The sequence below is a fragment of the Citrus sinensis genome, chromosome 6 (assembly GCF_022201045.2).
Source record: "Citrus sinensis cultivar Valencia sweet orange chromosome 6, DVS_A1.0, whole genome shotgun sequence".
Lineage (NCBI taxonomy): Eukaryota > Viridiplantae > Streptophyta > Magnoliopsida > Sapindales > Rutaceae > Citrus > Citrus sinensis.
In genome coordinates, this window is record NC_068561.1 from 19,957,349 (window position 1) to 19,971,185 (window position 13,837).

Below are 13,837 nucleotides of genomic sequence, written 5' to 3' on the forward strand. Positions count from 1 at the left end.
AAGTTCCTTGATCACTAGAGGATAAATTAAGATAAAAATGAATCTACAAAACGTTTTAATCAAGCAAAGGCGTGCTATAACAAAAAAATATATAATTTACAGGTCACAAGAAAAAAAAAGGATCGAAAAAAGGTAAAACGCAGAAACCAGTAGTCATCCTGTACTAGGAAAGCAGGGGACAGTGTGTCACCGACCTCAATCAGTCACTCCGCACGCACGTGACCCAATCAAGCCGCCACGTAACAATATCGTACGTCACCTAACACAATATCCCACATGGCTTATTCTGAATGGCCGCTTCTACGCTTGAGAGACAAGATCTGAAATTCTTATTTCCAAAATTACCCTTCGAGTTTTTTCAAGTTGACAATTACGTCCATCATCAAAGTAAATCCCTCTCTCTCTCTCTTTTCTCTTCCTCGTCACCCTCACCTTACAGTGCCCCCCGCTTCCCTTCTCTTCTCTTCTCTTATATTACTCTGTCTTTTCATTTTCTTCCTTCTTACACAAATTGACAATACTGCCATTCCGATAAATCTCCTCGCTTCTCGACTTTTCGATTTAGCGATCGGACGGTCATGACTATGATGACTCCTCCACCGTTAGATGTAAACATCACTATTTTTTTTTCTCTCTCTCTCTCTAGCTTTATCTTAATTTCCTTTGATTGTTTTGAACTGTTTCTAGTTATTTTCTCGATCAACTAGGGTTTTGTGTTTGGATTGACTTAAATTCGACGAAATTTTCTGTGAATGTTAGTGATTGATATCTAGGGTTTTTGATTGAGTGAATTGCGGCTGACTTATAATTTTGATTTGATGATTTGTGTTTTTGTGTGTTTGGATTTTGTAGCAAGAAGAGGAGGAGATGCTTGTGCCGCATTCGGACATAGTCGAGGGTCCTCAGCCAATGGAAGGTTCGTTTTAACGGTTGAAATTTTTGTATTTTTGTTTAGTTTCGTGTTTTTGTGGATTATTTAGTGCTGTAGAGAGGATCTGGAGGTGGCTTATGTATAATTTTGGTTTTGATTGATTGGTTTTGGTATTAGGGTTTTGAGTGTTTTGTATTGATTTTTATGAGTTTTGTGTATGTTAGTGGTTTCGCAAGTGGAGCCGGCTAGTACTGTGGAGAATCAGCAAGTGGAAGATCCTCCTACAATGAAATTCACTTGGACTATAGAGAATTTCTCTAGATTGAATACCAAGAAACATTATTCTGATGTATTTGTCGTTGGCGGTTACAAATGGTAATTATATGATGGACACTATCTCACTGATTGAATTGTTTATGCAATGCGATATTCTTCTTGTGATTGAGATTGAACGTTGGTTGTTGCTGCTTTGTTGCAGGCGGATACTTATTTTCCCAAAGGGAAACAATGTGGACCACTTGTCTATGTATTTGGATGTTGCCGACTCTGGAACATTGCCATACGGATGGAGTAGATATGCACAGTTTAGTCTGGCTGTAGTTAACCAAATTCATTCCAAATATTCAATCAGAAAGGGTATCTTCTTACTGTAATTATTGCTGTAGTTGCTCTTTTGATGTTCATGCTCTTGTTGTTAGTAATTAATTGCTACAGCCTTTAATTAAATGAAATTAATTATTCTTACATTATTAAATTTTCCTATGTACTTTGTTTTAAATTTTTATTACCACAAGTTTACTTTCCAAGCATGGTATTGAGAATTTTCCCTGAACAGAGCATTCTTCAATTTTTCATTTTTTTCTTTTTTTGTTTCTACCGATAAGAAATCAAGTTTATTGGTTCAATGTATGTTTTATATGCTTGGTTATTTAATTCACTCAATTGTGTGTTTCTTTTCTAATATGATCCCTGGTCGCATTTCTTTCTGTTTGATGACTGTGCAAGCAACAATAACAAGAAAAAAGAAAGTAAATAAAAATGTTGAAGTTTTCCTTTCATCATATATGATATAAATAAATGTGGCAACACATTCTTTTCCTTCCAAAGAATGATTGATTGATTGCATGCATTCAATATTTTTAAGCAGCTTCAGTGCACAAAACAATGTGTAATTGCAAAGAAAATTCATGTACGGCCTATATTATGTGGGAAGAGAGGAGTGATGAGAAAGGCACGAATCTTTAATATTTGCCGGAAATTTGTATGCTGTTAAATATAGCAATAGCTCATCTGTTATGCATGCGTTACAAATTGCTGACTTCAACTTGACAATTAGTCTGCCAATTTGGTCAAATTTAGAAGTGTGTTCTTGTAGAAGTTGTAAAAAAATTCAAAAAAAAAAAAATCAGAATACTGTTGTTTCTCTAGTTTTGCAAGTTAATGAAAGATATCTGCTTGCAGTTGTTTTGCTTGTGCTTGTCAGGAAACTTATGTTTGAGTTTGTCTGTATAAAGAACTTTGTACTTTTTGCACTGTAAATTTAAGCCAATTATATTGGTGACAAAGAATAGGGCTTCCATCGTGGTTATTTATACCAGATGTTGGGTCTATTATGTACTTTGATTTAATCATAATGAATTTCTTCTGGATTGTGCAGATACTCAACATCAATTCAATGCAAGAGAGAGTGATTGGGGTTTCACATCCTTTATGCCACTTGGTGATCTTTATGACCCTAGTAGAGGATATTTGGTGAACGATAGTGTTGTCGTTGAAGCTGAGGTTGCTGTTCGTAAAGTCCTGGATTATTGGTCATACGACTCGAAAAAGGAGACTGGTTATGTTGGACTTAAGAATCAAGGAGCAACCTGTTACATGAATTCTCTCTTGCAGACTTTGTACCATATACCTTACTTCAGAAAAGTGAGGACATAGTCTGATGTTTTCAACTATAAGTCACCTTCATTTACTGCTAATGTTTTGTAGAAAGTTAAAAGCCTCATGTTGTAAAGTATATTTCAGGCCGTGTACCACATGCCGACAACTGAAAATGATTTGCCTTCAGGAAGCATTCCTTTAGCTCTGCAGAGTTTATTTTATAAGCTTCAGTATAATGACACCAGCGTTGCAACAAAGGAATTGACCAAATCATTTGGTTGGGATACATATGATTCTTTCATGCAACATGATGTACAGGAACTTAATAGGGTCTTGTGTGAAAAACTTGAAGACAAAATGAAGGTATGGTGGTTTAATGAGTTTTATAGTTTTTCTGGTGCATTTTCTTTCATGTCTGTCATCCTATGATTATTGTTCTGTTGGTCCAGGGAACTGTTGTGGAAGGGACAATTCAGCAGTTATTTGAAGGTCACCATATGAATTATATCGAGTGCATAAATGTGGACTACAAGTCTACAAGAAAGGAATCATTTTATGGTATTTTTACTTTTAGATGTTGTTTGGGATTGAGTTTGTTTTTATCAATAATGTTGATTCAGACAAGTGCTTCTTACATGGCAGACCTCCAACTTGATGTCAAAGGCTGTAGAGATGTCTATGCTTCTTTTGACAAGTATGTTGAAGTTGAGCGTCTGGAGGGTGATAATAAATACCATGCCGAAGAACATGGCTTACAGGTTAGTTTATGGGAGTTGATTGGGACGTGATACTTGTCTTGCTTTAGCCTCTTCTTTTTTTTTTTTCCTTGTTTTTAACTCACCTATGCTTGCCTTTATAAAGCACATCGGTTTGTATGTGAAAGTTTAAAAGTTTAGACTAGCTCGCTCTTTCATTTTATATTTTTTTCTGTCATTTGTACGTAAAACTAATTTAAAGGTTTGTCCCTCAAAGCTAAGCTTAACTATGCTGATAGCACTGATTAGGCAGATCTATCTGTGTCATAAATATAAAATTATCTTGAGGTGTTATATTATTAAAAAAGATCGTTTCAAATAGACCCGATGATATTTTTTTCTTAAATTAAAAAAAAAATTCCAGATATAGCAGCTCGAAGGCATGGTCGGTTTCTGTCCAGCTGAGTGTCAGCTCTGTGTTTCTAAGAAATCAGGCAAATCAAAGTTAAACTTTGGTAATAGTATTAGATAGTTTTGCTGTTAACAAGAGATAATTTCTAGAAGCAACTGAAAGATCTTCCTTAAGATGATGCCTGCAATGTAAGGATTTATTTTGGTATTAGATTATTCTGTTTTCTTGTATATTTTGTTCAGCATCATTCTTTAAAATATAATAGTTTTAACAATTATTTTGAAAAGTTTTGCTTCCATTAGTTGAAGATGTTTCTCTATTCACATGCTGGAATTTTTTATCTTTCAGGATGCCAAGAAGGGAGTCTTATTTATTGATTTTCCTCCTGTGCTTCAACTCCAGTTGAAGCGGTTTGAGTATGATTTTATGCGAGATGCTATGGTGAAGGTCAGTGTCAATGATTTGTGCGATCAGATTCCATGTCTTGCCTAGCCCTCGTCGTTTTGTAGTTATCTATATGGAGTAAATTTCTTCTATACAAAACATGGATTTGGATTGAGAGAAAGTATTTTAATAATAGTAGTAATAATAATATTATAATACAAATAGAACTGAGAGGAAGTATTATATGCTTTTTGTGCTTTCAAATTGTCCTGCTCTGTGATGTAAAAACTCTGCCTGTAATGAAGTTACTGTTGTTTGTCGGACAAAACATATATTTTGCAGTTTTTTTTCATCTTTCCTGATTCTTCCATTTTATTGTGGTCTCTTGTATGACTTCTCATTTGTTATGTAATGTCCTAATAAGTTGAAGGTAGGTTGTGGATGGTTCTTCTATTCGTAGTATTTAATTTGGACACGTCTTTTTTTTCTTTAAAAAAAATGGATACCGTTGTGTTGAAGGTTTTACATGTCATTGAATTGTTGAGTTTGAGTGAGGAAATTGTGCATGCTTGAGGAAAAACTACATTTATACTAGTCTACAGTTTAGTTCTATATTAATTGGCTCTTTTGTTTTGTAGATAAATGACCGCTATGAGTTTCCTCTTCAACTTGACCTTGATAGAGAGAATGGGAAGTATCTATCACCAGATGCAGATAGGAGTGTCCGCAATCTTTACACGCTTCACAGGTACTAGCCTCTTTTGGTTTTTTTGTTTTAGGAGTCAGTATAGTTATTTTGCTTAGCAATTGGTGGTAGATTGAAAGAAGGAGATTGCATCCTCATTTTTAATTTTGTGCACCTGAGCACATTACTTTTATGGATGTAGTGCTTTATGAGATTTTTGATTCTTCATGTGCTATTCGTTTGTCATAGTGTCTTGGTTCACAGCGGAGGGGTACACGGTGGGCATTATTATGCTTTTATCAGGCCAACACTCTCTGATCAGTGGTAAGTTTATCTTGCTTTTACATTTAAAATTGATTTTGTGTGTGCATGCTCTGCACACTCTCTTTACTATTTTGTGTTTGCTTGACATCCTGCCATTAGTTTGCCCAAACTGGCAAGGAATATTTTCTGGTGCATCTATCTGTGTTTAATCACTACTTGGTTTTGGTATTGTTAGGAAGTATTATTGAGGGCAGTTTTTATGATATGTTCGTATTTTTAGTTAAGTTTCAATAAAAATATTTCCAGTTTATTTGTTGTCGGTTTGAGTAGAAATCATTGAAATCAATTTAAATATCATCAACAATAAAATGGAAGTTAATTAGCCTTTGTTAATACGATCTGAATGAGGGATAAATACCTCAAGTGCCTTCCATATTCAAGATTCCAAGGTTTTGGCCCCAATTAGTCCCTTTTCCTTTTTTTTTTTCTTTTTGGGTATGTAGGAAGATACATTCGAGACCAAAGAAGATGCCGTAACTCTTTACCTCATATTTGTCTTTTTCTGATAGCCTATTTTATAGGATCACATTATATTGGAATTTTGATTGTCTGCGGAAACTTAGAAGTATATCTTTGCCCCCACAATATGCTCATGAGATGTCAAGCACCTAAATTCTTAAGGAGTGGTGAAAACTATCTGTATGACTGGATAATGGATTGTTTGATGAGCTTCTATCAGAATAGCTAAATGTTGTATGCGTCCTTTTATAAATAGATGGTTTCGTTGATTCGGATTTCTTGCTCATATAATCTTATTACCAGTTTCATATATTTTTTATCATTTTTTCTTCACTACCTATTTTGTTTCTAAAATTTGTGTATATACCCACCTTGTTGTAAACATTTGTGTATATACACATGTTTGTCTATGTATATAATGATTATCTGAAAATATGTTAGTTTATCAGTAATGATTCTTTTTTGGCAGGTACAAATTTGATGATGAGCGGGTAACCAAAGAAGATGTGAAGAGGGCTTTGGAAGAGCAGTATGGTGGTGAAGAAGAGGTAAGTAAAGTATTCAGATGTCTCTTATATCTTTTGTTCACTTCGCCAACTAATCTTCTTGTGTTGTTCTGCTTGTTCAACAGTTGCCACCGACCAATCCTGGTTTCAATAACACTCCTTTTAAGTTCACAAAATACTCAAATGCATACATGCTTGTGTACATACGTGAAAGTGATAAGGACAAAATAATATGTAATGTTGATGAGAAGGACATTGCTGAACACCTGAGGGTAATCTCTTAATCCTTATAGTTGGTATTGACTTGTGCATGCCTGGACATAGTCTGATACATTGAACATTTTAATCCAGATAAGGTTAAAGAAAGAACAGGAAGAGAAGGAGGACAAGAGAAGATATAAAGCACAAGCCCATCTTTACACTATCATCAAGGTAATAGTTTCTTACTTAATTTCTTGTTTATGCTTTATTCTTTAGTCATGACAAGCATGTATTGGCGTCACAATTGAAAATCATAATCTAGGTTGCACGAGATGAGGACCTTGCAGAGCAGATTGGAAGGGATATATATTTTGACCTGGTGGATCATGACAAAGTTCGTAGTTTCCGTGTTCAGAAACAAACGTCATTTATGGCTTTTAAGGTGGTATTTGATTTTGTATTTTCCAGTGATTTCATTTTTCATTTTTCACTTTTCACTTCCTGTTATTTGAGTTCTTTCCTTTTTTTTTTCTTTTTTTTGGGTGTCATGGCTGTGAATAGTATAGTTGAACAGATTGTGCATGATTAATTAACTAAATGCATGGTGTTTCTGCAGTATTGTGACCAATTTTGTCTTTTCTTTCTTAAACTCAATAGATATCTAATTTTGGTTTGGTCTACAGGAGGAAATTGCCAAAGAGTTTGGTATACCAATACAGCTTCAGCGTTTTTGGATTTGGGCAAAGCGTCAAAATCATACATATCGTCCCAATAGACCATTGCTACCCCAGGAGGAAGCACAAACTGTATGTAGTTTCTACCTCTGAATCTTCCTGGAAATTATTTATTTATTCATTGCAATAAGCAGGCATGTGCATTGGTAAGACCTAGGGGATTGTCTTGGATTCCATCACATTTTCCCCTTGCAATAATTAGGGTAAGACCTAAGGGATTGTGATGGATATTTGAATATGTGATGTCCTTTATTTTCAGCTGTTAATGGAAATGTTTGTGGAAGGGTTCTGGTATAACTATGTTGTAATGGTAGCATTAGATTCTATCAACCTTCCCTTTACTTTTCTTCTTGTGCTTATTAACATCCAGTTGGAGATTTTACCCGACGAATGAGTAGTATACATAGGAGTTGAGTTTTTAATTTTGTAAAACTTCAACTTAAGTGCCTGTTATACTCAGCGTCTAGAGAACATTTCCTGTTATTATGTTCTGTATCCCTCTTTTGCATGATTCCCTAACCTGTTTTCTAGCACATGCTGCGTCTAGAGAACATTTCCTGTTATTATGTTCTGTATCCCTCTTTTGCATGATTCCCTAACCCATTTTCTAGCAGATGCTGCAAATAATCTTAAAGAACTTCATGTGTGTGTCACTACGCCTTTTGCCTTTCAAAGTTTTTCCCAAGATTTGTGTCTTGTGCCTTCTTTTTTGGGTTGATAAACCTTGGGTGCTTCAAAATTGACTTTTGAATCAAACTTAGCCAGATCATTCTTATGCCTATTACTGTGCAAAAAGTGTTGCAACTTAAATGTTTTTTGTTGGGTTCTTGGCTAACAAATTAAGCTTTTAGGTCAAGTGGCAGGCAATTCTATTTTACCTTGTCTTCTTTGGTATTTTTGACTATTGATAGTGTGAACTTTTTGGCAATGAATAATTTTTACTGCCCTCTTAGTGCTGCAAAACTCTTTACACATTTGTTATGCAAACTAATGTTTTTGACTTTGGCACTTGTAGGTTGGACAATTGAGAGAGGTTTCAAATAAGACGCACACCGCCGAACTAAGGTTGTTCTTGGAAGTAGAGTTTGGGCCGGTAATGTTATCTTCAGAAAACCTTAATAAGTTGATACTGATGCATACTATGCTTGTTAATCCAAGAAGATTCTTTTTATTTTCCTCCCATGTATAACTTTAAGCTGTTCTGTTATAGGATCTACATCCTATTGCTCCACCTGATAAATCTAAAGATGACATTCTGCTTTTCTTCAAGCTTTATGATCCCGAGAAAGGAGAACTTCGGTATCTAATAGTTTTCATCATTTTTTTCATTTTCTCTGTTCTTTGTTTCAAATGGTCTCTTATATTATAGTTTCTTGCATATTTGCAGATATGTTGGTAGGCTTTTTTTAAAGAGTTCCAGTAAGCCAATAGAAATTTTGAGGAAGCTAAATCAAATGGCTGGCTTTGATCCTGATGAAGAAATAGAACTCTATGAGGTCCATACTTAATTAACTGTCTTCTTTTCTTCTTCATGCTTTATTCTGTGTTTATAAATTTCAATATAATAAACTTGGTGAAAGTATACTATCTGTATGCAATGCTCAGGAAATCAAGTTTGAGCCGTGTGTTATGTGTGAACATCTTGATAAGAGGACCTCATTCCGGTTAAGTCAGGTACTTGTTTTAATTCATGCTTGATTTGCTTGCAAATGGGATTTGATATGTTAATACTTTGGTCACTTTGCTTGCAGATTGAAGATGGAGATATCATCTGCTTTCAGAAATCTCCTCCGCTCGAAAGTGAACAAGAATGCCGATATCCAGATGTGCCTTCATTTTTGGAATACGTGCATAACCGGCAGGTGCAAAACATGTGGAAATTTTCAATTAATAGCAATCATAACATTTGTGGTATTTCTTGTTAGCTTGTTATTAGTCTGTAATAAAACGAGTCCAGAGGGATAGGTTATAGTTCATTCTCTCCTGACTCTTACAGTACCAAGGCAATTTATATTTATGCTGTAATGATGCTAATTGCTGATTAATGATGTGGGATTGGTGTTCACTTATATATTATTTTCAGTTTTAAATATGTTGTTGGTTTTCAGGGCTTTAATCAAGAATGCACCTTTCATTTTCTTTTACTTTAGACCCAGTAATGATGTGTTTGTCATTTGCCCTTTTCAAATCAATACAACTTACTAAGGCTGTGGCCTTTCATTATAACAATAAGATGGCCATAGTATTCTGACTTCCAAAAAGTTATATAGCCCTTCATATACTCAGACGTGGGAGTAACAAATTCTACGAGAGTTCCTTCTTTGTATCTGTATTTGTTTCAAACTTCAGCTCCTTCTCTCTCATGTGATTATCTGAATGAGCATTGATTGTGATATCATCATAGGATAACATTACCTCCTTTTTCTTTTAGATTACAATTGTCAAATTCTGCCTTTGCTTTGTTTAAACTTGAGACTCAATTCTTTTAATGATTTGATGCTCATAGATTGTCCGTTTTCGAGCTTTGGACAGACCAAAAGAAGATGCTTTTTGTCTAGAGTTGTAAGTATTTCCATTTCAAACCACTCCTGTAGGAGAATCCTTTTTCGTGGGTTTAGTGTTTGTTCGGTATCTATAACCTTTCTATAATGTTATTACCTTTTTATAATATTCAAGGTCTAAGCAACATAGTTATGATGAGGTTGTGGAAAGAGTGGCTCGAAAAATTGGTTTGGATGATCCATCCAAAATCAGGCTCACTCCTCATAACTGCTACTCACAGCAACCTAAGCCTCAACCCATTAAATATCGAGGAGTTGAGCATCTGTCAGACATGTTAGTACACTACAATCAGGTAACTGACTCATCAAGCTTTTGGTATTCTTATTTTGTTTGTACTAATACACATTTTGACTACAAAGTTTTAGATATTCCTCTTCCAATGTTGTTTCTTTTTTGTGTTACAGACCTCTGACATTTTGTACTACGAAGTTTTAGATATTCCTCTTCCTGAATTGCAAGGTTTGAAAAATCTGAAAGTTGCATTCCATCATGCTACCAAGGATGAGGTATGTGCATGAGTAATTGATGTCTATCATCCCTTCTCTTTTGTCTTTAATATGAAACACTTTTATTCTTCATGTCCTTTTTTGTAAGCTTGTTTAATTAAACTGTTTCCAGGTGGTAATTCACAACATTAGATTACCCAAACAGAGCACTGTAGGTGATGTGATTAATGAACTTAAAACAAAGGTAACTGTTGATTACTTGTGTTCCCTTACATTTGAAATTATTGCTTTAAGATAATAAGTGTTGCATGCACTTTTATTGCTAATTTGGGTTCTCTCTATCAGTCATTTTTCTTGATGGAATCGCTCCCAATACATCAGAGTTATATTTCATTTCACTTTTTTACAATGTCTAATTTACCAGTTCGCTGACTTATGACATGTTCCCTTGTATGATTTAAGGAAATGCATCAAATTAGATTTATTTACCGACAACTGCGCCCCTTTTTTTCCCTTCATTTGAGAAACAATTTATATGCAAATAGTATTGGGGAGTTTGCATGAGCTAGAAGTCTTATGTGATTCAACGCATATTTATGGCAAGGGTGATTTTGCATAATTTGTTTCGTTAGAGGCTATGTAGGCATCATAACCCCCCCCTTTTTTTTTTTTGCATACAATTCATTTTATTAAGTTGCGGAAGATTTACATATTGTGCACTTTGAAACAGGTGGAATTATCCCATCCAAATGCAGAACTAAGATTGCTTGAAGTTTTCTATCACAAGATATATAAGGTAATTAACTTACAATTGAAACTCGTTTGGCTTATGGGAATTCTTGTTAGATGATGGTTTTAATTTTTTCTCTACAACAATTTCCACTGGACAATTGCATTAGTTTTGTATCTCATAATACTTGTATATCATCCATGCAGATCTTTGCCCCCAATGAAAAAATAGAGAATATAAATGATCAATACTGGACCCTTCGTGCAGAGGAGGCAAGTTTTTGTCACTATCTTTTCGTGTCTTTATTGGTCGCTATGGTGTTGTGCTCTCAGTTTCATTAATTATCTAGTTGATGTATTTAATGTCAGGATCTGCAATTTGGATTGATGTTTTTGTTATGTATATAGCTGATTTTGGTTTTAATGAGCAGAATTGACGTATGCTATATAGTGCTGGTCTGTTTACTGACCTCATTTATATTGATTCAGATCCCAGAGGAAGAGAAGAACCTTGGTCCCAACGATCGCTTGATTCATGTTTACCACTTTACGAAAGAGTCTGCACAGAATCAAATGGTATTAAAATGCGAATAAATTGGTTATGCCCCTGCGGGCCTGCCCCCCCCCCCCCCCCCCCCCCCCCGCGGCCGCGGCCTGAAGACTTTTAATTGTCTATAGATTATTGGAATTTCTGAGATTCTTATACTGTTTCAAAATTTTGTCTTTCAACAGCAAGTACAAAATTTTGGGGAACCATTTTTCTTGGTTATCCATGAAGGTGAAACATTAGCCGAAGTTAAAGAGCGCATACAAAGGAAATTGCAAGTTCTTGATGAGGAGTTCTCTAAGGTATTTTTGCTTGGGTGTTATCATTTCATATTACTTGGGAATTCACTGGTGAATCATGTATTTGACATTGACCCTTTTCTCTTCTTTGCTTGGGCGTTATCATTTCACTTAGCTTGCTATTACTCATCTGTTCCAATATTGGATATGATTTTTCTTTTTGTGAATCCCTATTTATGTGTGTGCGCAATAAACTGACCATTTCATTCATCGTGTTATCTGGTTGATCAGTGGAAGTTTGCTTTCTTATCACTGGGTCGCCCAGAGTACCTTGCGGATACTGACACTGTTTTCAACCGTTTTCAGGTTTGTTTTCTTTCAATCATTTTTTTTTTCTTTTCTTTGGGTTTAGTGCCCTCCCGGATGTGAGTTCATTACATCTATTTTTATTTCAATATTTTCTGTAAGTTGAAGCTCTGTTTTGTTTCTTTCTTTCAACTTTTTTTTCCGTTTTCCTTAGAGACGAGACGTTTATGGTGCTTGGGAACAGTACCTTGGGCTGGAGCATTCTGATAATGCTCCCAAGAGAGCTTATTCCGTAAATCAGGTAATTTACTTCTATGCTCGCTATTGTTATGCGTCGTAATATGAACCAAAATATTATTTTTATCAGTGTTCAATACTTGGACAACTCGTTCTGCAATTTATAGGACTCCTATACTCCCCATTCATATGGGTGCCTCAAACCATTTGGTTAATGTTGTAACAATTTGTTGGTGTTTGCTCGGTCTGTCTTGGTTTCTTGTAAAGCTAATTTTTTGTCGACAGACTAGAATAGTTAACCTTTTCTAAAAGTCATCTTCAAATTGCAGAACCGGCACACATATGAGAAGCCCGTCAAAATATACAACTAATGCAAGAGCCTATGATCCACCTACACATAAGCTGAGAAGAAAAACCTTCAATGCCTTGATGTAATTATGTAATTGGGCAGGATTGACAATGAACAAATGATGGATTTGAAGGTACAAACAAGGCTCGCCTTGAGATGTTTCTGTGGGGCTCCATTGTTTGTTTGTGGGCTATATCTGTTTCTTTGATTGATGTGGGTGGGCAAGCAGAGATTTTAGTAGTGTGTTCTGTCATTGTCAACACAACCTGCATGAGATCTCTTTCGTTTTTTCCTGGCTTTAGGAAGACACCTTGCCTCCATGCTTTGAGAAGCTGGTTGTTTTTATGTATACAGCTCCAGTGTAATTTAGCAAGCAGTATATAAGAAGATTTTGACGGGGATGTATACTGGGTATAGTTTGTTGCAGCTGATACTTAATTCTTCTTTTTTTGCCTTTTCGACCCTGTTCCTTCTTTCTGAGTTGATTTGGTATCTTCAGGATGAGCTTGTAAAATGGTCATTTTCAGTCTGCAATTCTGGGCTTAGTACTTACCAGCAGCAGTGCAGATTGCAATTTATAACACCTTCTTGAGCTTAATTACAAGTAGTCAGGATTCATCGTCCTTTTTTACAATAATAGTGCTATTCTCTCTATTTGAATGCACTTGCTTATTTATTGCTAAGCATTAGCTGATATGCTGAACGGAATAGTTTTAGCTGCATTTTTTTTTTCCCGTTAGGGCATTTCTAGGTACTTGGTCCTGTTATTTTAATCTAAGTAATGAAACTATATTGTATTAATTTGTAAGATCCGTTCTCCGCTTTTGAACGTGCTTAAGAATGTGGTTTGTGGTGGAGCTATAACCTATTGTACAAATTTAATTTAAGCAATTAAATGTGGTTTAAATTCTAGGATGAGAATAATAAAAATAAGTCATGAGTCGAGTTATTTTAATCTAAGTAATGAAATTATAATTGTATTAATTTGTACAAGATAAATTTTTAGAAGATTTTACTCAAAATTAGAATAAATAAGTAAAAACTGGAGGTTATTAGTTTTACTGCATGTTGTGTATTCTTAAAATAATTACTTGTTTCCATTTCTACTCCTAAATAATGTTTAATAGATCACTTAACAACTCAAATAAACTAGTCAGTTTTAGTGCATGTTGTGTATACTTAAAATAGTTACTTATTTCCAATTCTGTTCCTAAATAATTTTTAATACTCACTTAACGACTGAAATAAATTATGTATGGCAAAAATAATTTGA

General features: G+C 34.9%; 1 protein-coding gene across 1 annotated transcript; it reads left to right on the top strand.

Annotated features, from left to right (window-relative positions):
- The first annotated feature begins 394 nt into the window (after positions 1-394).
- Positions 395-13,201, top strand: LOC102619605 (ubiquitin C-terminal hydrolase 12). Its single transcript, XM_006481602.4, has 32 exons — positions 395-608; positions 853-916; positions 1,096-1,246; positions 1,350-1,507; positions 2,529-2,794; positions 2,894-3,112; positions 3,199-3,307; positions 3,392-3,507; positions 4,205-4,303; positions 4,879-4,988; positions 5,175-5,249; positions 6,178-6,256; positions 6,340-6,486; positions 6,566-6,646; positions 6,738-6,857; positions 7,099-7,221; positions 8,165-8,242; positions 8,360-8,448; positions 8,537-8,645; positions 8,755-8,823; positions 8,901-9,011; positions 9,656-9,711; positions 9,826-10,003; positions 10,116-10,217; positions 10,330-10,401; positions 10,888-10,953; positions 11,094-11,159; positions 11,376-11,462; positions 11,619-11,735; positions 11,964-12,038; positions 12,193-12,279; positions 12,545-13,201. Exons 1-32 carry the CDS (start codon positions 579-581, stop codon positions 12,584-12,586), a joined length of 3,351 nt encoding a protein of 1,116 aa, XP_006481665.1. The 5' UTR covers positions 395-578; the 3' UTR covers positions 12,587-13,201.
- The last annotated feature ends 636 nt before the right edge of the window (positions 13,202-13,837 follow it).